The sequence below is a fragment of the Fonsecaea multimorphosa genome, assembly GCF_000836435.1.
Source record: "Fonsecaea multimorphosa CBS 102226 unplaced genomic scaffold supercont1.20, whole genome shotgun sequence".
Taxonomy (NCBI): domain Eukaryota; kingdom Fungi; phylum Ascomycota; class Eurotiomycetes; order Chaetothyriales; family Herpotrichiellaceae; genus Fonsecaea; species Fonsecaea multimorphosa.
In genome coordinates this window covers 247,065-271,741 of record NW_015971654.1, presented here as the reverse complement: position 1 = coordinate 271,741, position 24,677 = coordinate 247,065, and the positions used below count along the sequence as shown (strand labels likewise).

Here is a 24,677-nt window from a genome sequence, read left to right as displayed (position 1 = left end):
GTCCGCCAACCTCGGTCCTGTTTTCTCACCTCGCGCTTGCCCTGGTAAACATCATTCTCAAGAAATAGCTCCATCATGACTGATTCCAATCAAGAACCCGATCCCTGTAAAAACGGCACAATGTCAGACTTCACGAACGGCTCCAGTCCAGACAGCGCGCTTCCCTCATCAGCCGCAACGCCCAACCTGTCCGAGAACAATACAGATCTTGATCCATCCGACGACCTTCATACGAATGGATCCGTCATCACCCCGAACGGCATCGTCCGGTCTCGCAGTCCTGAAGTCGATGCCGCCCTCAGTCCCTATGAACACCCAGGCTCAGATCACGTTATTCAGTTGTCCAGTATCGAGCACTGCATGCCTCGGTCGTACATTCGCATCTGTTTTGCATATCGCTTGCCAAGCCCAGACGCACTTCCAGCGGTGGTGGAGAAGTTGAATCACTTCATTCGGAAGACTGTGGACGCGAAGCCATATCTGAGTGGCTATGTGGTAGCAGTGGACAATCCAGGAAATCGTCTGGGTGCAGTTGAGATACGATTTTCCGACACGGACTTCCTCGAATATCCTCACGTCAGCGTGCGTCAATTCACTCGCGAAGAGTTCCCATACACCTATGACGAGATCTGCGAACGAGGTCTACCGCCCAGCGTCATCAAGCCTGAGCTGGTCTCTGCGTTGGGAGAGTCTGCTGATGAGCACCGGGCCCCGGTTTTCAGAGTCCAGGCAAATATTGTGGAAGGGGGCATCATCGTGTCCGTGTACCTCCACCATTGCATCTCTGATGGCACAGGGTTTGGCTTGCTCGCTTCAGGCAGCGTGCTGAACGATGACTTCGCTTTCGACCGTCACTTGGATACTCGCGGTCACGACATTCCAAGTCTCTCGATGAGACTCGACGCGTTCGCTACTCGCAAGAGCATCGTCAGAAGGGAGCTGTCCTACCCTCTCGCCAATCAGATCACCAATCGAGAGCTGAAGTGGAGGACGGCCCAGCCGATACCTGCAGCAGAGGAGGCCATCAAACCTCGGGGTCGTGGCTGCGTATTTGCGTTTCCCGAGTGCAAGCTGGAAGATCTGAAGCGAGATCTCCTGGCTCATGCCGATGACGCCTTCATGACACGGCATGACGCTTTGCTAACATTGATCTGGCATGGAATGACGAAGGCCAGGGTCCCTTCTGTGCCGGAGGTGACTACGTCGAAGCTTCTAATCCCCGTCGACATCCGCCGTAGGCTGAAGAAGCCACTGTCAGAGTCTTACTTTGGAGCCGCCGTCGATTTCGCTTCGGTCGAAATGCCCGTTTGCCACTTGGCGGACAACAGTGTAGCTTCTATGACCGAGACGGCATTGGCGGTCCGTAAGGCCATCAACGCAGTTGATGAGCCTTATATCCGACAGGCGATTGCCCTGGCAACATATCCCAATCCCAAGATTGACGTCCGAGATTTGCAAGCGAGCAATATGGACCGAACAGATGGTGCAGATATGTACATCACGAGCTGGTTGAAGCTGAAGACGTACGAATCGACTTTTGAGATGGACCTCGGTCGGCCAGACTGGGTGCGGAAGCCCTGGAGTAAGGATCCTGGCTCATGCATCATCTTGCCGTACGACGACCGAAAGGACTATCTCGAGGCCGTCATACAGATGGCAGAAGCAGACATGGCCCGACTGCTGGAAGACCCAGAGTTCATGGGATATGTGAGCAGATGCATAGAATGATATGGCTCAATGCCAGCACCGAATTTCCTTTATGGCGCAAGGCACAAAAAGGGAACCGTGAAGTCACGAAGAATGTATGTTTGCGGCCTGGGACTTGGGGGACTCGAAAAGCATTGTGAGCGACGACAATTTCTTTGACAGGGGAGATGTGGAAGGACACCACGACTTACCTGACGGGGTGGAAGGGCTGGAAAGGCTGGACAGGCTGAAAAATCACATAATGGAAGGCGAAGAATGGAAGGCGAGAAATGTACAACTACTCTAAAGCGTGGGACAAATCGAACATCGACCGGGAGGTGAGGGAACTAGCGGATGGGAAAAAGGGCAGTTAAGTTGACAAGGACTGTTTTCGGCTGGAGGACTAACGTATTCCCCTTTTTTTCCATATGAATCACCGAAGTTTTCAATCTTTCATCGAGCATTGACTTGTAGAGATGAACAAGTATGTTGTTACTCAGAGGCACATGTGTGAAAAGGGGAACAAGTTCCGATACTATTTATTACCTCAGGTACCTAGTAAGACAAAGCTGGGGCCTCGGCGGTGATTTACGCCACGTGATCTCGCGTGTCGGTCAAGGGTTATTCCGTGGGCTTCTAGCAGCACCCGTGGCACCCGTGGGTGACCGTGGCACGTCAAGTCTTCAGACGCGTCGAGGAAACTTTTCCCCACGACAACACGCGGTCGCTATTTGGCCACTTCGCACTTCAAACTTCTTGTCGTGCCATACTTTCCGCTCACCCTGGCTTCTCTCAGTAGAGTGCGCCCAGCTTCTCCATCTTCTTCACATCGTACTCGTTGACCTCGCCTTTTCACTGCAGCTCCGACGACCGCCATGACACAGATTGAGAGTAATGACGCCCCTCAAGATGACTACGAAGACATGCCTGGGGGTCCCGGAGCACCCATCCCAATTTCTCAGTTGGTGGTGAGCTTCCGCATTAGATTTGGATCTTCATCTCAGGGAACTGAATCTTTTCTAGGGCGTTGCAGGCCTGACTGAAAGAGACATCAAATTGGTCACCGAGGGCGGCTACCATACAGTCGAGTCCATTGCATACACGTAGGCGCCAACTCCCGTATCGACTGCAACCAAGCTCATGATTCTACACAGACCGCGCAGACAATTGGAACAGATCAAAGGCATATCAGAGGCTAAGGCTTCCAAATTATTGAATGAAGGTTTGCAAACAAACATAGCTTTGGCGACCTAGGCTGATCAGTGGCAGCGATGAAACTGGTCCCCATGGGCTTCACGACCGCCACTGAGATGCATGCCCGAAGAAGCGATCTGATCTCGATAACTACTGGCTCCAAGAACCTCGACCGACTACTAGGTGGCGGTATTGAAACGGGCTCCATCACGGAGATCTTCGGCGAATTCCGCACTGGGAAGAGTCAGATTTGTCACACAATGGCGGTTACCTGCCAGTTGCCCTTTGATATGGGAGGCGGGGAAGGAAAATGTCTGTATATCGACACCGAAGGCACCTTTCGACCTATTCGTTTGCTGTCAGTGGCACAGCGATATGGTCTCGAAGGCGAGGAAGTCCTTGACAACGTTGCCTATGCTCGGGCGTACAATTCTGAGCACCAGCTGCAGCTCCTTCAGCAAGCGTCGCAGATGATGTGTGAAACCCGGTTTTCCTTGCTGATTGTTGATTCGGCGACTTCGTTGTACCGCACAGATTACAACGGCAGAGGAGAACTCTCCTCACGACAATCACACATGGCCAAATTCCTGCGCACGCTACAAAGACTCGCGGACGAGTTTGGCATCGCCGTGGTCATCACCAACCAAGTGGTTGCACAAGTGGACGGCGGCCCCAGCGCCATGTTCAACCCAGACCCGAAGAAACCCATTGGCGGCAACATTATCGCCCATGCAAGCACTACCAGACTGAGCTTGAAAAAGGGTCGAGGCGAGACTCGGATCTGCAAGATCTACGACAGTCCATGTTTGCCCGAAAGCGACACCCTGTTTGCCATTTATGACAGTGGGATTGGCGATCCTCAACCCAAGGACGACAAGGAGTAAGCGAGGAAGGGCAACTTTTATATTCACGATTGAAGATTCATGCATATGAGCAGGTGGTTAGATCTACCTCGTACCTCGTACTCGGTACAGATGTTAGCAGCGGCGCATAGGGGGTCGTTTGCATTCTTAGCGTTAGAGCAAGCATTCAAAGGGGTTCAGGAGTCATGGTTGTTAACGAACTGGGCACAAGCCCCGATTCCCCCAGCAATGCCACAGCCAGCTGAAAAGCCAAGCTATTGTCACATAATGAAGGAACAGACGTGCATTGAGGACACCAAGGATGAAAGTTAAGCATTGTGGCTGATGCTCATCACGGTGGCTAGAGCAAATGAGAGACAAGCCTTGTGCGATGGATGCCAGCTAATGAGCCATGGAATTTCAGGTTTTTGGAGGCAGTGTTACCTATCGGAGCCCGTCTGTAGCCAGCCAAGACGGCAGAGATCGACGGAGAACTTGAAGTTGAAGACTTGTGCTGGTGGCGCCGTAGGGAATACGGAGTATTGGCATGAGATGCAGACCCGGGATGTTCTAGAAGAGATTGTGTAGATGACGTGCATTCGAAGTTCACGAGTAGAGTACCCGTACAGACCGAGTTGTACCGAGTACCTAATTAGACACTTGCACAGTCCGTACTCGGTACCATGGGAAGACAAATGTACGACGAGAACGAGTCAAGAAAGGGGGAAGCCTGGAGCCAGCTGGAGCCTGAGCTGGGCTCTGGAGTGGCTCCCGATCGAGACCCGCTGGTGGGTGGCTGGCTCTGCTATGGGTGCCATTGGGTGGTCGCCTGTGGCTGGTTAGTGAGGCCTAGTAATTAAGGCCGAGGGATCCCAATCTCCAATCCGCCCGGGTCAATGGCCCACGCCGAGGGGACCCCCTTCCCGCTACTGCTTAGGCGTGACCCCTGGCGTCATCATACATGGGCAGCCAAATGGAGTCCAGATCACCGAATACAGCAACAATGCGTCTTACCAGCCTCTCACAACACAGATCCGATCGACTGCGCTGCGAAGCCACGAGCAGCCGACACAACGGCATCAGATTGCATCGCTAGCACATCTTGGCCCATGACCTGCCATCAGCTGGCTGTGTCCTTGTGAACCTACCCTCTCGATCCGTGTTTCCTTGAGCTGTGGTCGCTGTCAACAATTAATTCTTTCCTGATTTCCCTTTCCTCTTTCCGGGCCGCATTCTTCTCACTTGTGTTACTACCACGCCTTGCTCCTTGGGTGTCCTCTTCACGTTGACCACTTTTACTCGGGCGTCTTACGGTTGATCGAGCGCGGCCCGCTTGTCGAAAAACGCGCTTTGAGCTGCCGACTCAATTGTCCACCGCGACAAGTTGTTAGGACGGGATAGCGGACCATAATATACAATGGAAGGTGAGACTTACACAACTCGAAATCAGACAACTTCTGTAGTTGGCTGACAGTCACTGCTAGGCCAGGTAGACGGAAACACGGGCGACGGCGAGTACCTGCGCGTCGCAGAGTCGCAGGAAGGTTATGGGACAGGCCCAGAGATCACAAACTCCAGCTCCGAATTCGATGTCCTATGTGGCCCTCTACTGAACTACCAGCGAATGAGTTATGAAGGCTCCTCAGATGTCTTCTGGCACGGCTCCGTCCTCCTCGTCACGAAACCCAATATCAACACTCCAAATTTGGAACTAAAGACCCTCGGGGCATTGGAATCCGGCGCAAAGTCCAAGTCTTTGCCGTCACATTTGGTGCGAGGGTTGAAGCTCTACTCTGATCCGGATAAGACATTTTGGCGGTTCACTCTCAAAGTACCTCTGGTTGAGGCGGAAGCCAGATGGCAGTACTCGATTTCAAACATGCAATTCCTCACCAATGTCACAAAGGAGCCGTCCAGGGAGTTTGTAGTGCCTTCTACCACGCAATCAATGCGTATCATGTTTCACTCTTGCAACGGGTTCTCGGTCGGAACGGACGAGGATTTCTGGTCAGGTAGGTGTTCTTGGTCAGGGTCTAAAGAAAATGGACGAGGACGTTGACATGTAATCCTCTAGGACCTGCGTTATGGCATGATGTCCTGCGCACTCACAAACAGCGCCCGTTCCATGTCATGATTGGCGGAGGCGACCAGATTTATAACGATTCGGTTCGGGTCAAGGGCCCGTTGAAGGAATGGACGGACATCGCGAATCCCCAAAAGAGACGAGACTACCTTTTCAACGAGGACTTGAGGGACCGATGTGACAAGTATTACTTTGAGAACTACATCCGATGGTACTCCACAGAACCTTTCGCCTCGGCCAATTCCCAGATCCCCCAGATTAACATCTGGGACGACCACGACATCATTGACGGGTTCGGTTCCTATACCGACCATTTCATGAGATGTGCTGTGTTCCGTGGTCTTGGTGGCGTCAGTTTCAAGTACTATTGCTTATTCCAGCATCACACTGCTCCACCAGTTTCCACATTCACAACGGATGCGCCAAAGACCATGGGTGCTGATGCCAATGGCACGGCAGGGGAAGATCCGCGTCAACTGAAAAACACGTATGTGTATAAGAGGACGGCAGACGACCCCAGTTGGATTGTTGGCAAACGCCCCGGGCCTTACGTTGAGGAACGGTCGAGAAACCTGTATATGCGCCTCGGTCGCCGTATGGCTTTCTGCGGTATTGACGCGAGGACGGAAAGGACGAGAAAACAAGTCAACTATTCAGACACATACGACTTAATCTTTGAAAGACTTGAGAGTGAGTTCAAGGCGGCACATGGAGAAATCAAGCACTTGATTCTCCTCCTGGGCGTGCCCATCGCATATCCCCGACTGGCATGGCTGGAAAACATCCTCACCTCGCCCTTAATAGCCCCCATTCGCTTGCTTAATAAGAGGTTCGGCTTCGCCGGCGGGTTTTTCAACCACTTCGACGGCGCTGTTGATCTTCTAGACGATCTGGACGACCATTATACAGCACGCCACCACAAGACCGAACGACGCGAACTAGTCCTTCGACTGCAGAAACTCTCGACAGATTTCTCTGTGCGAATCACTATCCTAGGAGGAGACGTGCACCTTGCAGCATTGGGTCGCTTCTACTCGACTCCTGCAGATAACTTGGACGCAATGAACGATCCACGATACATGGCCAACATCATCTCCAGCGCCATTACCAACAAGCCGCCTCCCCGAGCCGTGGCAAACTTGCTCGCGCGGAGAAATAAAATCCACCATCTGAGGGATGGGAATACCGACGAGACACTCCTCAAGATGTTCAACAAACAACCAGGGGGCGTGATGAAAGGTGCGGAGTGGAATCATTGTACGATGCCAAGCAGAAATTATGCGTGCATCACTGAGGTCTCCGACGACGACGAGGACTCATCGCCAGTCAATGGCGTCCCCAACGGCTCTGCCAACCCGCAATCTACACCTGCATCAGTGAATTCGACGGGTAAGACGGGCAAGTCTCGTCCTCATACGGGCAAGGGTGCACATGACGGACATGGATATCTACACCTTGGTGAAGAGGGGGCGGGAACAACACATCTAGCCGCAGACGGGATCAGTTCAGAGGCCGTAGGCCCACCGCTGAGGGGCGGCTTGAATGTCGCGATCAAGGTCGAGATTAACAATCGAGATCCAGAAGGGAAGACTGAGGGATATGGGATGAGCAGTAAGACACTACCCACCCTTGTTCATGATCGTTGACGAGCCTGCTAATGTTTTGGACCACAGTTCCTAAGCTCACGATCAGAACCAACCCCCAACCATCAGAGACACAAGCATGAACGTCGACCACACTGGTAGTGGGTGTTTTCTTTAGCACATTTCGACCACTTATCTGTCTGTCAGAAGGGCTTGTTTGGAGACGAAACACGATCTTTGTATTATAATACTAGTTTATCCACACGCCCTCGAAGGGGCGGAGAGTGGAAAAAGAGCGGCAGCACGAAGCCCAGAGCCAGAGAGACCAGCTCGCAGTGGATGTGCTATGAAGGGGAAGATCCGACGCCGCTGATTCGACAGCAAATGGCAATTGCAAGAGTATCCAACAGCTCGCGTCCACCTCCATTCGACTGTGTCTCTGCGGATTGCCTGGATTGAAAGGGAGATAGATCAACGACCCAGAGCTCGGGTTTCGGGGGAAAACCAGGACCACAGCGCGCGAAGTTGGGATTTGTTTAGTCTGTCTGTCCCGACTCTTTTTGTGTCCTCGCGTCTCTTGTTTTTGCCATATTCTCGCCAGGAGAGGACTAAGAAGGAGGAGAGTGCTAAAGAAAGTGCACAAGAGAGGGGAGAAAGAAGTGAGATAATATCATGTATCATGTACCAGCACAGACAGACAGACAGACAGACAGCTAGACAGCTAGACAATCCATGTGCCCTGTCGCCAACACTGGACGCTAGATACCGTACTCCGTACCGTACCGAGTTCTCTCAAGACCCATTTACCCTGCTTCATGTCCTTTGTACTCGTACACACACACACACACTCTCTCTCTCTCTCTCTCTCTCTTTTTCCTCGCCATACATGTCCAAGGCACAGTCCTTTCTCTACACACGTACCTAGACAACGTCCCTCTCTTCTCTCCTCTGCCTCTGCCTCTGCCTCTCTACCAAAGTTCCACTTCCCCTTATCCCTTGCCCACAATCCATTCCATTCCATTCCCAGAGTGCTAGAGTGTGTATCGGCCCGGAGTGGGGGCGCGGTTGAATATTCTCAGTGCTCTGGCTTCGCTTCGCTGCGCATCGCATCGCTTCGCCGCGCAGGGAGTGGGGTCATACCCTCGACTCATACATGTGATTCAGCGTCGTGGTCCCACTCCTCTTCAACCCCATCCCGTTGCCGTAGTAATTGTCCTTTTTCTTCCCGGTTGGTGGGAGCACTGGCGCCGGAGGGAGTGGTGCGCCGTTGTTGTTGTCGCCCCTACCACCACCATTGGCGCCCTGCTGCCTTCTTTTCTTCGCCTCGTCCTGTTCCCGCCTCGCGGCTTCCTCGGCGCGAAAAACGAGTCTCGGCCCGGAGATGTTGATGTTGCCGAGTTCGACGACACCGCCGGCGGCGGCGGCGGCGGCCATGGGTGTCGTCTTTTTGACAAAGTCGCCGCCGCCGCCGCCGTCGCCGTAGCCGCCAAAGTCCACCCCGGCGCCCATCAGCCTCGTCTGCTGGGCGCGCACGTGCTCGGCCCGCATCCACTCGCGGCGCGCGCACTCAATCAGCGCCGCCGCCAGCGCGAACATGGTCCACTGCAAGAAATCCTTGACCGGCGCGAGCGTGCCCAGCATGTTGGCCAGGTTTGGATTGCCCGTGTCGTGGAACCGTGACTGCGGACACCACTGGGGCACTTGGCCCTGGTGGCCGGCGAGGATGGGCGCCAGTTCGCAGCTCGTGCACAGAATGGATTGGGAGAACCACATCAGCGTGTGTGCGACGGAGACGCACAGGGTCAAGAATGTCGATCTCACTGTGTATCCCGCGTCATATGCCTGCTGCTGCGGCGCAGCACCGCTGGAAGAAGCGCGCCCGTAGAGGTACGGTGGCGAGGGGAGGCCGTTGAATTGCAGCGCCGCGAGGTGAGAGACCGTGTAGAGGAGGGAGAAGAAGGGGATGGTTCCGACGTAGAATACGAGGGGTCTAGATGAGGATATCGGGTCAGTCATTAAACTATCCCAGTATCTTTCCCGGCCGCTCTGGTGGAGAAGCGAGGACAATTTTTGAAAAGACGTCGCTGGGCAGATGTGAATACGGTGGATGTACCACCTGCAGAGCAAACTTACAGCCATTTGCCTGGCCCCGGCACCATTTCATGTGACCATGCCGCATACTTGGACGAGGCAATGAGAATAATGATGGCCAAGATCAACGAGCATATGAGCAAGATGACTTGAACTGCTCGCGTCTGCATCTTTGCAGCGCTCCCCGCCTTTGTTGTTGCTATCAAAGCGCCGATATAGGTCTGGCCGACTCGAAGACTTTGGGGACGATCGGAGAAGCCTGCTGTCGAGAGTCGAACAAGCAGCGTCCTGCACCACCAACACGGAGATACCGAAAATCCCCTGAATGAATGACTGAATGACTGAATAAAGCGGGATCACGCAGATAGAAAGAATGGAAGAAAGGGTATCTGGTAGCGTCCAGCGCTCAGCGCCAGCGCCTTCGAAAGGGGAGCGAGAGTTGTAAACCCACAGGCAGGAAAGAAGGAACGGATCTGGGTCAGTCCACCTTTGTATATGTTAACGAGAGTATAAAAGGAAAGACAGAAGCTTACCCGCCTGGGGGGGAGCTGGAGATGAAAGAAGAGTAAACGAGAGATTGGCGAAGACAAGGCAAACCCAAAAAAAACAAGGGAAAGGATGGAGTCAAAACTCGATACGAATGCCCGGACGACAGGGCATCCGCGACCTTGCTCCCTTGCAAAAAGAGCCACAGATACCCATGCTCGGCGGGTAGATCAGATCAGGATCGTTGTCGAAGGGGTGCCAGATCAGGCATGTTCAAACTCTCATGACGTGACGATATGGAAAATTGCATGCGGGCTTGACCATAGCATAGCATGATCTCCGCCTCTCAGGAGATGCCGATCGTGACATTTCCTGGGCCGTGCAGCAACTCCTGTAGCACATGGCGGCAGATGGCGGCAATGAATTGGGTCAAGCGCAAAGATTTGGCGTCGATCGGGCGCGGGGAGCCCAGACAACTGGTGCCGCAGATGAGGCTCCAAAGGATCGAAGGTCTGTTGGGCAGAGAGCCAAAGGTGAGGCGCCGGCCTGGCAACGTCGAGATGCGGGGCCTGTTTTGAGACTCTAGTTGCGGCAGATGTTGGTCTGAGACTGGAGGAGGTTGAGTTTCGCGTCTCAGATTGTGTCCCTGTGAGGCAGCGCTAGACCCGATCCGGCAAATAAAGGGGAAGCGGATTGATATCCACGTGACCCGCAGAGAGACTGACAAGGCTGAGGATGAGATGGCATCGTGGAGGGCCAGCGCGAAACAGCTCAACTCAGTATGATCCTCGTCCAGTTGGGGTCATTGTCAGGATCCTTGGAACCGTGTAATATCTCTCCTTCAGAGAGACCGTGCACGTACGCTTCCCCAAGTAGGGTGAAGACCGGTTTGCCATCAACGTCACCAGCATCCGCTTGCCTCAGCACAAACGGTAACGAACCTCCTTTCAAAATGACAATATGGTCGCCTCTGGTGAGATTCTTTGGCCCTATACCCATGTACCCTTTCCTTGTCCTGAAAAATCGTCGGCCAATTGTTGATCGCCGAAGAGCCGCATTGTAGTGCTCCCCGTAAGCGGGTTGCTCGTTCCCAAAGAATTCGCCTGGACGGGGATATCGATCCCGTAGGGGAAGAGGCGTTTCGCCTCCGAGACCAGCGTTGTCGCAATCCCCTGATTTGCCCGAACTGACTTGCTTTTGATTATCGGCAATGGCCCATGCAGGACAGATGCACGCAGGCTTTTCGTCCCTGATTTCAACCTCGAGAATCTCAGGATACGCCATGAGGAAGCTTTCGGCAAATTCCGCTGGTGGTACACCTAACTGATTGCCTAGTATGACTCTGTTTGCGATCAGCGTGCGCCAAAAGACATCAAATGGACGGTGTCCCGTTGGGTAGGAGTTGAACTTGACCCCAAAACACCACCACAGACTCAAGAGATATTGCTTTACGCCGATGATGCGATGTTCCTGCAAAGCGGCCTTCCCAGATACTGCAATCACGTCGGTCTCTCCACCGCATCGGGCAGCTTCCATGAGCACTCTGTCCGCGAAATATGCCTCAACCTCGAGCAGTCCAGAAGCAAATTCTTTGGCGAGTACAGGTGTCGTATCCAGCGAAGCGCGATAGTTCGCCGTCGATGCCAGTCCGAACGATAATATCAATGCTGGCTCTTTGGGGTAGCTGCTCCAGTCAGGTACCCACGAGGGTAAGTGAGGTTGTCTCCTTGACTTGCCGCAACCTGCGTCAGCGAGCATGTCGAGGGAGTTTTCTTCTGCTAAGGTAAGTCGCGCTACCGCCTCGTAGATCTCGGGCAACTGCAGGTCGTAGTCGACTCGAATTTCTCTTTTACCATCAAGCTTCTGCAAATGTCCATGCTGTTGCGTGTCGGGAGTGGCGACGCTCGCGTGAATGATAGTGTACTGATCTTTGACGAGACCGAGGAGTCCATAGACTTTGTCAGCAGGATTTGTTGACTCCTGTTTCCACGATCGTTGAAGAAACCAATGTAAATTTTGAGCAGGGCCTTGTTTTGATTGGATTTTGTAGTACTCCAGGAAGATCGCAACTGCAACAGGGCTCCAACCAGTGCCCTCGATATAGGCGCCCCTGAGTTCTGGGGTCATGACTTCAGGATCATCGATGATTTGCAGCGGAGCCAATCCGAACCGCGTTGATGAATTGATTAGATCAATCCATTCGATTCGGTGGCCACCGCAGAGAAATACCGGAGGGAAAGCTCCATATACATCCCACAGGCAGACTTCTTGAATCACCCACAGGCGCCTGAACCACGCCAGTTCGGAGAACCGAGTCAATGCGAGAGCCTGTTCCACAGTGACTTCAGTCCTTGGGAGCCGTTGTGAATGAATCGGACCGGACTCAACATTGTCGGGCCGCGTTTGTGCCTTGTTCGCCTCTCGGAAGCTCTTGGATGCACCCAGGATCAACTCCATGGCGGCTTCAAATCCATCTGGTGGATCACCCAAATCTACAAACACCTGATTGGCGTGCCGGTAGATTTCGTGCATTTTAGCAACCTGTTTCACTGTCAGATAGGGGGAATACTGATGACCGCCAGTTACCTCGTCAACTCCCGGCCTCGCACATCCGGCGCAGAGTAACGCGCGATCTCACCCTGGATCAGCTCGTGCAGGTTATTTGTACCTACCTGGGCAGACTTCTCTTTATTGTCATCTTGTTGGATAGAAATAGCATCCGCCCATATCCGAAGCTGATTCTGCTTTTCGATGCGCCTCCATTTGCGCAGAGCCTTGTCGAGTGTTGCGTAGATATCGAGTCTCTTGCCATTGCAATAGGACGGTACCTTGATAGTCACATCGCCACAGACGTAGCTGACTTGATTAAAGATCTCATATCAGCCCCAAAGAAGCTTGTACTAGGGTTGAATGGGCGGTAAACTTAAGGAGGCAGGTCGGGACCCACTGGCAGTATACTGAGCCCTTGAGAGTGAGTCTAGGCGAGTGTAGTGTAGAGAGTACCGCAGAGGCTGATCATCCGGACCTGGGAAAAGATCGATGACTCTGATATATGAGTCCGCCGGGAATGGCTCGTAATGGAAAGGACTGTCATCGTCCGAGGGCTTCCCGTTCTTCTCCCAGGTGCAACCAGGGCAGTTACCCCAGGCGATGTAACGGATCAAATTGCCAGTATCGGCGTCAACAACGGCGTCGCCGCGTACCCTGTAGTGGAGAAGGCCGTGTTCTTCATCATCGCATCGCTTATCCTCCGAATGGCATCTCTCACAGAGGTCGAAGTCGCCATTGCGGCAGGCTGGGCAGTGGTAGAACGTCTGTTCCTGACGAATGGAATCTCCACATGTGTCGCAGATTTTGGACATTTATAGGGACAAAGCAGCAGTTGAGCTCCGGATAAGTGTCCTCGAAGACAGCTGCCACAACTTAGGATAACTTTCCCGGCGTTTAGCAAGTGCGGGAGGCAAAAGGCTCAAAAAGAAGCAAGAGATGAAATGTGGGACACTGAAGCGGTCCGGCGCAGCATTCAATCCCTATCGTGCAGCCTCTGTTTTCTCACAGAGTACCGAGTATTGTCTGTTCACATTGTCAGCAGAATCCACCTGCATTGGACAGGAGTTCAGATGCCGACTCGTCGGTTCCTCGACTGTTAGGCTACATCGTTCTATATGGGAGGGGCGACACTTCGTTGGGACTCACGGAAGCAAAAGTTTGGTTCTATTTCCTCAAATGTCCCTTGCAATGGAAACGGACTGTACAACGACTACTGACCGGTATCTGAATATGTCTCTATACGTGACACCATAAGGGTCTCCGCAGGCCCTCCTCAAAAGCAGATACTCACCATGCTATATTCGCTAGGATACCTTTTGGATATTTTCTCACGACCATTTTCCTCAACTCATCCAAACTCAAGAGTCCAATGCCGAACGTCATGGGAATAAACCAGTGTTCGACCGGGACTTTCTCGCAGCCAAGATAGTCTATGCCAGGCACAAGAGTGAATACCAGTGCGATGGCGAGCGAAAAGAGAATGGCTGGGAGAAGCAGCAAGTTCTGAGTCTTGGGATTGAAAATGGGTGGATGCGAGAAGATGGAAAGGTGGCGGGTTCGCAGGGCCATGACATTGAACCACTGCATCACCACGAGTGTGACAAAGTAGATGGAGCTCGCCACGGTCAAATGATACGCCACGTCGTCCTCGGTCTGGCCTGCTGGAGTGGGAATATTGCCGAAGGAGAACCACAGCGTACCAAAGGAAAGGCCATGGCGTTGTAGGTACCAAAAGCTCATTGCGAACGAGCAGACCGACTCCAGTATACCGACCAAGCCGTATGCTTGAAGCAATAGCCGCCAATCTACGAGACGATCTTTGTGGATGTCCCGCGGAGGCCGCAGCATGACATTGGCTTCCGGCTTCTCGTACGCTAGCATGGTAGCGGCGACACAGTCGGTAAAACAGCAGATGACTATCATGAGAAAGCTGGAAAGGACTTGAGGGAGACCGAAGATGACGCTCGTCATCACAGGCCAGAACTCCGAAAATGAACCAGCAGGCAGAAGATATGCTATGGTCTTCTTGAGGTTGTCGAAAACCACGCGCCCATACATGACGGCCTCCGGAATGGCAGAGAACGAGCCCAGGAGGACCATATCGGATGCTTCGATCGCAATATCAGACCCAGAAGCCGGCGAAATACCGATATCTGCTTGTTTGAGACTGGGTGCGTCGTTGACACCGTCGCCAGTCATGGCCACAACATAAGCTTGGGACTGGAATTCCCTGACGATGCGCAACTTTTGATCCGGTGTCGTGCGTGAAAAGACAATCTCGCTGTACTGAGTCGTAAGTGTGGTCCATTGGTGTGGTAGGAGTGTCAACAGGTCGGGACCCGACAACACAATCGCCTTGTTTTCCGAGGGCAGCCGATTCGACTTTTTCTGGCGCTTCTCCTCCACGACGTCTGTGGGGGGAAGGCGAGGGAGGTTTTCAACCGAATGGATTTCACTGTCGGGCACGGTGATGATACCGCATGACCGAGCGATGGCTTGGGCCGTCAGCTTGAAGTCGCCAGTGACCATCATTGTGCGAATGCCTGCACGACGAAGGGTCTGGATAACACTCGGCACTTCATCCCTGGGCGGGTCAACAATCCCAACCATGGATATCAGAGTGAGTCCATCTCCGGCGTGTCGTAGGGCCTCAGCCTCGAATGTATTGTCATTGGGAGCCGATTGCAACATACTTGCGGGAAGAGATTTGCGGGCTAGGAGGAGGACCCGTTTGCCCTGACTGGACCAAGCATCTTTGATCGCTTCCATGGATGATCGGACGTCGTCATCCACAGGGTAGACGCCACCATCTTCTCCGACATATCTCGAGCATCTGGGAAGAAGAATGTCAGGGGCACCTTTGATCATCAACAGCAGATCGTTCTCAGCGCGAAAAGACTTCACCTCAGAGACACTCATTGTCGCTGCGACCGCCTCCGCGTTCTCGGGAGAAACGACCCTCAATGCAAATTTATTCTTGGAGTTGAAGGCCAGGTCGAATCTCTTGCACCACATGTCGCGGGACTGCGTGACAGGACCAAGACTTTCCGAGAGTCGCAGAATAGCTTGATCGGTTGCATCCGCGATGATTTTTCTTTGGGCCAGGGGGAGATGAATCGTGGTTGGATCAAACTCTCCAGCATTGCATACCGCTGACAGCACGCGCAGTTGTTGAAGTGCGGCTTTCTTCGACGTGCTGTGGTTATCCTCCGTTATCATCTCCTGAGATGCTTCTTCCGCGGTCATGGTGCTAAATCCAACGAGACAATCGGTCACCACCATTTGGTTTTTTGTTAACGTTCCGGTTTTATCGGATAAGAGGACGGAGACAGAGCCCAGAGTCTCAACTGTCTTCAGCGACTTGCAGAGAATGTTGTTCTTCTTCATGATTTTGGCCGTGATCGTGAGCGACGCTGTTAGAGCAATGGGTAAGCCCTCAGGGACGAACGCAATGGCGACACTGACGATGTCAACAATGAGAGTTGGCACATTGATATAGTTGTGGTGTGCTTGTCGTATGTACCCTGCCCAGACCGCAATGACGATGATGTTCATAAAGACCATCAGGCCAACAATGATGAAGACGAAGCGCAGCACTTCTTTCTGTAGATTTGAGTGGCCAGTTGAAGGCTGGCTGGTCAGTTTAGCAATGTGGCCAAAGACCGTGTTGTCGCCAGTAGACACCACAATGCCGACACCACTGCCGGAGGTACAGTGAGTGCCTTGCATGCCGATACATCTTGTCTCGAGATAGTTGGGCTCGTGAGACTCATTGACAGCAGCCAACGGAAGCGATTCTCCGGTCAAGATGCTCCTGTCGAACTTGGCATCCGTCGAGACATCGATGAAACGAATGTCGGCTGGCAGCTTATCGCCCGCTTTGAAGTAGAGGATGTCACCGGGTACAACGTCTGGTGCTTGAATTGTGTGCTTGCTTCCATCGCGCAGAACACAGCACGCTTCAGGCAGCATGCCAGTGATACTTTTCATGACCCTGGACGACGAAAAGTCCTGCCAGGCATTGAAAGCAGCCTGGATGAAGAAAACGGCCGCCAGCACGATTCCTAGTGCAAGATTGGCCACAGCAGGCGGTTCGCCCAAAGGCTTCCAAGAGACAAAGACGAGGACGCTGCCACCCAGCAAAATAGAGCCAAACCCTCCGAAGAAGTAACCGAAAAGCTTCTGGGCCAACCTCGAGGGTGGAGGGGAGGGCACATTGCGGCCATGCTCTGCAATCTTCTCTTTCACGGCGGAAAGTGAGAGCCCGGTATCTGTTGAAGTATTCAACCGGACGCAGATTTCTTGAGGGGTGAGTAGATGCCACTCAAGACCTCCAACATCTGAAAGGGGCGGTCAGCATATTTCCATATATTCAGGGAGCGCCAGCCGTGACTCACCAATTGCGGCTTTCTCGCTGGCGTTCTTTGCACTTTCGATTGCCTTGACGTGGGTGATATCGTAGCTGAGCGTGCGGTACTGAACTGGGAGGATGACGGATGGATCAACGATCCGTCGTCCACTGCGGACGCTGGAGAGTGAATGCACAGAGTAGGTAGAGCCCCTCCTCTTTAACGGATGGCCAATATCGGTGGCGGCAGATGGACCACCATTCTCTTCGTCATCGTCGATATATCTGATACGGCGCTTTGCTGCAAGGGGAAGGTTAAGGTCTTCATCGTTGTGGTTGGACGCTTCCATGACCACAGTGGCTTTTTCAATGCTGCCACCAGCAATGTCTGTCGCCATATCGACGAAATGCAGGGACAAGGCTCCGTCGCGGGAAAATGCCCGGCGCGAGGGGAAGATGAAAGGAGCAGGGGGGGATGAAGTCGATAAGTCTGGAAGGGAAAGGCCTGCTCTGATCTACCTTGATATATGTGCTGGCACTATGGCTTGGAGCATGTGCAGGCCCTCTACCGCCTCTCTGGGCAACTTGTCCAGATGGGCACGGTAGCTGCGCGACTTTGGGAGGTCAACAAGGCCAATGGAATGGTCAACCCACCCAGGAACGATAAAGCAAGCAGAAGCGCATGTGCCACGCAGCCTAAACTACCGACCAGGGGAAGTATGGAGAATTCCGAGTTGGATCTGGGTAATACAAGCACAACCACAAAATGCCTCAACTGAAGCGAGAAATGGCAAGTCAAAGACTGGAATGATGTGGTGGGAGGGCGGAGTGCAATAGAGACATTCTGACGCATGAAAAGCATTCCTGGGGGACATTGCCAGAAGTTGCCTAGATGCCACAGATGCTTTTGTTCCGTCTGGCTGACAGACTCTTGCACATGCTCATATTCAGAACGAATTCGGCAGTCGGAACTACCCAGACTTAGCTTGCGAAAGACCAATATTCGGCAATGTCAAGCTCTCAACAAATTCTAGTGTATATGGCGTGGCTATGCTCCTTGCGATACGAGCCATTGAGTTCTCAGGCTTGTCAGCTTCCTCGCGCATCTCCACACACAATGGGAGGATTGTGGATGCACTTTTGAGCAAGACCACGGTCGAGGCGGCGCATGGACCATTGTGGAGAATCGAAAAGCTGGGGGTTGGCGGCAAAGAGACTGTCGGGTACCCAAGAGCAAAGCGAGACTTTCCAAGAATAATACGAGTGAGCTTCTTCTTTCAGCTCCTCGTTGACCTCCTCGGTCTGAACTCTTGCCGCATCCAATATCCCCTTTCTGCCGTTTCACCATCAGTGCCTTGGAAAGTCCAGAAGATGATGGGGTTCACGATTCCAACGGAAAAGTCTGTCATGCGTGTCTCTCGTGGGAAGGAGACAGAAAAGGCACACTGCAGTGTGAGGCATTTTCTGCCTTGGAATTACAGCGAACCTGCACGTGGGCATGGAGTACCGTGCTCGCTGTCGAGTAGTAGGCTGAAGCCAATGCCAAGTCGTCATTACCTGCCTACCTATACCCCGTCTGGGGTCGTGTCGGTTGCCCTGTATCACTCAAATCCCTGGCCTTGTGGGTTGTCGTGACTTTCTCAAAATTTCTCGCGAGGATAATACTGCGCAAGACAGGCCTCAGAACGCACGACACTGTGCAAGTTCTCTGTACCTAGGGAGAAATGCCGTCCCTAACATCGGATTTGAGCATAGCGACCATGTTCTACCTCATCTGTTGGCATGAACGGTAACCCACTCTTCGCTGATCGGCTTCAGCATGGAAAGCAAGGGTCCAGATTCGGGCTGAGAAAACAGTGCCGGCGTCATGCTCGCTGACTTATTCCAGTGGTAAATGGGAGGGAGATATCTAATCCATATGTATAAGATAGATTGCCGAAAAAGCAGATGACCTGATTATGCCCAAGCGGACGCTCGAGACAGTGCCCTGCCTTCTGAAGATCCCGGCCATTGCAAAAGGAGGAGACTTCCGGCAATATCTAGTTGATTTTCTGGCGCTGTGTCTCGACTTGGCAGATGCCCTGCTGCAAAGCTCGACCTCAAACAGGAGTCTCCAACATTGCTGATCTAGCCGAGCTTCGTCTCAGGCGCCGCCATCGAGAACTGCAAAGGCATCTTGTACCCCTGCCCGCCGCTTCCTCAGAGACCGAAGCTGGTACAAACTGGATCGAGGGGATTAAAGCTCTGAACGAAGCTGCCAAGGGTGGCGCATGTGGCGCAGTGTGGCTGCACGAAACTCCCCCTGTCTGCGTTTGTCACTGCAGCGGGGACTGATTGTGTGGACTCATTAAGAATCCGCGGTGATAAGCCTCCGTGGCCTTCAGGCACCTTCTCCTCGAAGTGATATCCCCAAGCTCGGAACTGGTAAGCACCTTTCTGGCCGGCATGATACGTACGGGAAGGATGGACGAGTACCTACCTGGTAGGTAAGCAAGTGGGGTTGCGGCACTTGGGTGTATTTGCCGTCAGGATCCCAATGTCCGTAAGAACGACATCTTCGGTTACCCTCAGGACTCTCCTCATTCGTACCGTCAACACTGTAGCCTGGATTGAGACGCTAGTCGATGTGATTTGTCGGATGCTGACATGGAGTACTGATCTGTTATCTCCACACGCGGACAGAATCCGATGGTCAATGCCACCTTGCTGTCTTGGGCGATTTCCATCAGGAGAAACCCCACGACCATGTAACACGCGAGACAGAAGAGTGTGAAGGTGGAGAACTGAATGGTTAATATTACCACCCCCTCGTCTACTTATACAAGGGCAAGGTCAGTCCTCACTTTCTGGATGAAGGGTGGATAGTGCGCACAGTTGCAACAGGGCAGGCGTTCATCCCACTTTGTTCCCAGAAAGGCCTCAGATATCCAACCTAGATCAATCTGTTAGTGAGACATGATGTCTTCCCTTCCTACCTTGATCTTTTGCCATGGCGCCTGGCACACTTCAGAGTATTGGGACACGGTCATGAACGACCTCCAAAACAAGGGTTATAAATGCCTAGCTCCCGCACTCATCTACAACGGTGGAGAGAAGCCCATCCAAACAATGACACCTGTGGTGGCTGCTCTGCAAGAGGTCGTTGCTGACGAAACCGGGCTGGGCAACGACGTAGTCTTGGTCAACCACTCTATGGGCGGCATGGCAGGTTGCAGTGCCGTCAGGGGCTTCACGAGAAAAGACCCCTCAAAACGCAAAAGTGAGAAGTCGGGACACGTAACGGGGTTGATCCAGATCACCGCGTGGACACCAAGCGAACACGAAACTTCTCTGGTCAACATTGGGGAGGACTTTGCGCGCAGGCATCCGGAGATAATGAGAGCTCGCATAAAACACAAGATCGATGACGAAGGCTGGTGCGAGGTGCAGGACGAGGAGGTGGCTGTGAAGTTCTTCTACAACGACATGCCTCGCGAAGACGCTGCAAAATGGAGCTCCAAGCTCATCAAGTTCTCGGCTGCAATGTTTGGTGCACGTGACTCTGTCTATGCTGGCTGGCGAGACGTCCCCGTTTGGTATCTGATATGCTCCACGGATAACGCTATCAAGAAAGAGCTGCAAGAGGACATGGTGCAGAAATGTAGAGCACTCGGTGCAGACATCACGACAAGGGAATGCGAGGCTGGTCATTCGCCCATGCTGAGTAAGCCTGGGGAGACGGTGGTGTTCATCGAGGACGCTGTAAGAGCATTTTATGCATGAGAGCTGTGTCGAAAGCGCGTCTGCTCAGGGATCGAATCCGACCAATATGTTCATTCGTGGCAACGAGTGTCCGCGGGTGGCGAAAGGCAGGGTTTCCAGCAGAAACATGTATTCCACAATGTACAGGGGCGCAGCCGTTCGCAGAGAAACCGGGATCTTTAGATATATGTGGAGTCCATCAAAGGAACAAGTTCGCCGACGGGCCCCCGGAAGTAATGGCCGAGATTCTGGACTTTGCATATGCAAGAAAAATGAAAGCTCCAGCCTCCAGGGACGTATCGAGTTCAAGTGTGCTGTGAAAAGGCCGACGTCCTCGGGTTTTCATCCAATACCTACATATCAGAGAAAGCCTCGTGAACTCTGGTTCGCAGGAGGTCCAGTAAAGGCGTAATACGGGCGAGGTCGCAAACCGACCAAATTCCGGGTCTTGGCCAGTATCAGCATTCCTAGAGGTCAGCTGAACCCCTGGCCAGCTGAAGCCAAGGGCCACTGCGACTTGAGGAGCCTGGCGAACACGGCAGGGATTGAACAAAAGTTCAACCCTTGCAGGCCACATGTGAGAAATGCATGATGGAGACTTCAGTCTTCAGCCACACAAGCATTCGAAGGACTTCTGACACGTGGCTGGCATTGCCTTGTCTCTCTCGAAGCGCGTGCGAGGACCGTCGGTCACGGTTCTCTTGAGTTTTACCCATGCTGATGAGCAATAGTCTGCAAACGGGACATAGGCCAGGTACCGCCGAGGTGGCAGCAGGCTGGGATCTGCAATTCGCTAAACCACGGGCTTCTTGACGATGCTTGCATTGGAGCAAAGAAAAGAGAAACGCACAAAGCGTCCATGACAAGGCGGCTTGGTTGAATTTTGGACTAATGTGTAGGCAGCACTCCTACCCACGGGGCCAGTCCCTGCATGGCGATGCATGGGCGTGGGGATGGCCCTCGGGCCCAAGTGCTACCCGCACTCAGCATCCGGCATTTGCGGGCGATCGATATTTGGCGCAGGTGTGCGACGGCGGAGGAAAGGGAGATGCAGCGACAGGCGAGGCATTGTTATCGTCTCTGTACCGCCTGACCGCCTGATTGTGCAGGGAGGCCGGGATTCGAATACGTATCCACGCATTTAGGAGGTTACGTGGGATTGAATAGCTGCGTATTGGAATTTGCGGTGTAGGGGATAGAAGATGGTCAACACTGACATGTTGAATGGGCAAAGCAGAAGAAGGTCGTTGACTATTATTCCAGCGGTGCAAGGAAGACGTTTGATTAATTAGTCCATACTGCAGTCGGTCACTGGATAAGGACAGGCACCCGAAAAAGTGATTCAAGAGAGTTGGCTGGTCCTCACCAGCGCGGATAAAGAAGCCCCAACAATCTAAGGGGCGGCTGGGGGGCCATGGGCCGAGTTCGCGGGCGCGCTTCAGGCTGATGAGGCTGTTGGGCTGTTGGGCTGCTAGGCTGCTGGGCTGCTAGGCTGCTAGGCTGCTGGTTGCTGAGCGGCCGTGATGCTTAGGTGTCGCTTGTTTATGCGATTCACAATAGGCCCCCTACGCTTCCCCAAGGTGGCTCTGTGCCCGCCAGGAGTGCGTACACCCTGTAACAACAAAGTTGTGCATTCGTCCACCTTTCCACCTTTCTTCAACGCGAACTGCTCCCCTGAGACAAAGCCCATTCCTCTCCCGTTTCTGTCGATGTCCTTCTTGTCCTACAATCTCCCATCGACAAACCATCATCACCAATCATCTCTCGCAGACTCCGTTGGCTAGGAGGGACGGTCAAAGCTCACCCACAACACCTACCTAACCTATCCAATCCATCAGTGGCAGTACCGTGCAGCGCAGCGCAGCGCAGTGCAGTCAGTGCCTGGAGGTCCGCGCCAGTGTCTTAGCCACATCCACACTAAACTCACCCCGAAAAGGTGCTTCCCTGACAATCATCTCTCAACCTCTTTCTTTAACATCCATCTCCGTCCTACACTTCCCTCTTTTCCTCATCCTTGCGCCAGCAAACTTATCCATCATCCCTGGAAACGACTGCTGAACCGCCGGCCTTTCCTTGACACCCTCATTTCGGCTATCCTTTAGTCGTCTTATCAGACACTGTCCGCAGCAGCCGTCATGGCTGAGATCCGTCGCAAGCTCGTCATCGTCGGTGATGGTGCCTGTGGGAAAACTTGTTTGTTGATGTATGGTCATCATCTATGGATCTACTCATATCAATTGGACCGCTGACTGCTTCTTCTAACAGCGTGTTTTCCAAGGGCACATTCCCTGAGGTGCGCACTCCAACTTGACCCAATCCGATCCCTTCGCCCAACTTATGTGATACCTATCAACACCTCCCTATCGAGACACACATATGAGGAGCTGGATTGGTGCAGACACAACTGACACGTGAAAACAACAGGTCTACGTCCCCACGGTCTTTGAAAACTATGTTGCCGATGTCGAGGTCGATGGAAAACACGTCGAATTAGCCCTGTGGGATACGGCTGGCCAAGAAGATTACGACCGTCTTCGACCTCTATCCTACCCAGACTCTCATGTCATCCTCATCTGTTTTGCCATCGATTCTCCCGACTCGCTTGATAACGTTCAGGAAAAGGTATGATCTCACGTTCGGTACATTCCATTGCAACTGAAACTGACAAGATGACCAATAGTGGATTTCCGAGGTCCTTCACTTCTGCCAAGGCCTTCCTATCATCCTTGTTGGGTGCAAGTGCGATCTGCGACACGACCCTAAGACCATTGAAGAGCTGGCCAAGACATCCCAGAAGCCTGTTACTCCAGAACAGGTACGTTCTCACCATCCGAGCTTAATCCATCGCCAGTGGCAGTGAGGGCTAACTTGGATTGATTCTAGGGCGAGGAGGTGCGCAAGAAGATCGGTGCCTACAAATACCTCGAATGCTCGGCCAAGACCAACCAGGGTGTCCGTGAAGTCTTTGAGTCTGCCACCCGTGCCGCCCTGTTGACTCGCAAGAGCGGAAAGAGCAAGAAATGCTTGATCTTGTAGATCAAGCATACCCATCTTTCTTGTTGTGAATCATATGGCCTGCGCAAATCCCCCGACATTATACCAGGATATCGCCAGAGGGATCCTCAGATATCAATTCAAGGACTGCAATTTCTTGCTCCGGCTTCACCAAGGATCTGGGTTGGCGGCTTGAGTGTGCTGCTCTTCGGGCGCTGATACATTAGTTTTGTTTCCTTACTGAGCGAAGGATGGACGGGTTGATGATTGAGGCAATACAAAGAATTGCACGGAGGCCAGGGACGGATGAAGTTCGGATGGTGCTGGCAGCAATCACGGCGTTTCCACAGTCGAGACATGTCGAGTCATCATCGAGATAGGCAAATCCATTCACGGCGTTTCGTCCTCAGGCTTCGGGCTCTCCACAGTCTAATCTAGCACTTCTATTGCCCCTTCCAATTGTACTGGAGATTTTCGAGTAATACAATCAGATAATGTCCAGTCATACATTTGCAATCTCTTTTGAGTACCGAGAAAGAGCCGTTGGACAGGTATTGAGGTCTGGGATGGTGAACTTGAACTTCAACTTCAGACGTTATCTTGGGATTTTGGAACCCTCTGGTGCCTCTTGAAACTTCCTGAGCTGGTAAACTTGGTTTTGGGAATTGGCGATAGCAAATCTGGCCCTTCTAGCAGCTAAACGTGACAATTATTTGTCGTATCTGCTCTTGGAGAACAATCACTGCTGGATTTTCGTCCTCATGCCAACGCAAGGTTTCATTTACAATGTCATATCCAGCAATAAATCATCTCGTTGATGTAGCACGTGCTCGTCCTCGAAATCCGAAACAAGGCTGACAAGATTAATATCACGTGCAAAATGCAGCCTCGTCAATGACGTAAAGTCACTGCTGATAGGCCGGACCCGAATCCTTTCCTACAGCGAAGCTGCGGCCCAGGTGCATGAAGGGTTGAAAGGGCTTAGAATATTAGTGACTTTACAACATGGCCAGCTGACATTCGTCTTCTGTGCTGTGTGGCTACCGGGCATGGTGCTCTTTGCAAAACACCATAGGAGA

General features: G+C 52.8%; 8 protein-coding genes across 8 annotated transcripts; 5 read left to right on the top strand and 3 right to left on the bottom strand.

Moving 5' to 3' along the window:
* Positions 1 to 75: 75 nt before the first annotated feature.
* On the top strand, positions 76 to 1,728 carry Z520_08706 (uncharacterized protein; the record flags this gene model as incomplete). Its single annotated transcript, XM_016779202.1, has 1 exon — positions 76 to 1,728. The coding sequence occupies one exon, from the start codon at positions 76 to 78 to the stop codon at positions 1,726 to 1,728; it is 1,653 nt and encodes a 550-aa protein (XP_016629709.1).
* Positions 1,729 to 2,561: 833 nt separating this feature from the next.
* Z520_08705 (DNA repair protein rhp51) lies at positions 2,562 to 3,764 on the top strand (the record flags this gene model as incomplete). Its single annotated transcript, XM_016779201.1, has 4 exons — positions 2,562 to 2,654; positions 2,710 to 2,789; positions 2,841 to 2,908; positions 2,956 to 3,764. The coding sequence occupies 4 exons, from the start codon at positions 2,562 to 2,564 to the stop codon at positions 3,762 to 3,764; spliced, it is 1,050 nt and encodes a 349-aa protein (XP_016629708.1).
* Positions 3,765 to 5,139: 1,375 nt separating this feature from the next.
* Positions 5,140 to 7,451, top strand: Z520_08704 (uncharacterized protein; the record flags this gene model as incomplete). Its single annotated transcript, XM_016779200.1, has 3 exons — positions 5,140 to 5,146; positions 5,207 to 5,734; positions 5,797 to 7,451. 3 exons carry the CDS (start codon positions 5,140 to 5,142, stop codon positions 7,449 to 7,451), a joined length of 2,190 nt encoding a protein of 729 aa, XP_016629707.1.
* Positions 7,452 to 8,522: 1,071 nt separating this feature from the next.
* Z520_08703 (uncharacterized protein) lies at positions 8,523 to 9,649 on the bottom strand (the record flags this gene model as incomplete). The annotated part of the gene is made up of 2 exons (XM_016779199.1): positions 8,523 to 9,378; positions 9,522 to 9,649. The coding sequence occupies 2 exons, from the start codon at positions 9,647 to 9,649 to the stop codon at positions 8,523 to 8,525; spliced, it is 984 nt and encodes a 327-aa protein (XP_016629706.1).
* Positions 9,650 to 10,736: 1,087 nt separating this feature from the next.
* On the bottom strand, positions 10,737 to 13,327 carry Z520_08702 (uncharacterized protein; the record flags this gene model as incomplete). The annotated part of the gene is made up of 3 exons (XM_016779198.1): positions 10,737 to 12,506; positions 12,638 to 12,825; positions 12,913 to 13,327. The coding sequence occupies 3 exons, from the start codon at positions 13,325 to 13,327 to the stop codon at positions 10,737 to 10,739; spliced, it is 2,373 nt and encodes a 790-aa protein (XP_016629705.1).
* A 475-nt stretch (positions 13,328 to 13,802) lies between these two features.
* Z520_08701 (uncharacterized protein) lies at positions 13,803 to 17,261 on the bottom strand (the record flags this gene model as incomplete). Its single annotated transcript, XM_016779197.1, has 2 exons — positions 13,803 to 16,855; positions 16,913 to 17,261. 2 exons carry the CDS (start codon positions 17,259 to 17,261, stop codon positions 13,803 to 13,805), a joined length of 3,402 nt encoding a protein of 1,133 aa, XP_016629704.1.
* A 2,560-nt stretch (positions 17,262 to 19,821) lies between these two features.
* Positions 19,822 to 20,625, top strand: Z520_08700 (uncharacterized protein; the record flags this gene model as incomplete). The annotated part of the gene is made up of 1 exon (XM_016779196.1): positions 19,822 to 20,625. One exon carries the CDS (start codon positions 19,822 to 19,824, stop codon positions 20,623 to 20,625), a length of 804 nt encoding a protein of 267 aa, XP_016629703.1.
* A 2,114-nt stretch (positions 20,626 to 22,739) lies between these two features.
* Positions 22,740 to 23,640, top strand: Z520_08699 (GTP-binding protein rhoA; the record flags this gene model as incomplete). The annotated part of the gene is made up of 5 exons (XM_016779195.1): positions 22,740 to 22,807; positions 22,870 to 22,897; positions 23,029 to 23,226; positions 23,285 to 23,419; positions 23,488 to 23,640. The coding sequence occupies 5 exons, from the start codon at positions 22,740 to 22,742 to the stop codon at positions 23,638 to 23,640; spliced, it is 582 nt and encodes a 193-aa protein (XP_016629702.1).
* Positions 23,641 to 24,677: the final 1,037 nt, after the last annotated feature.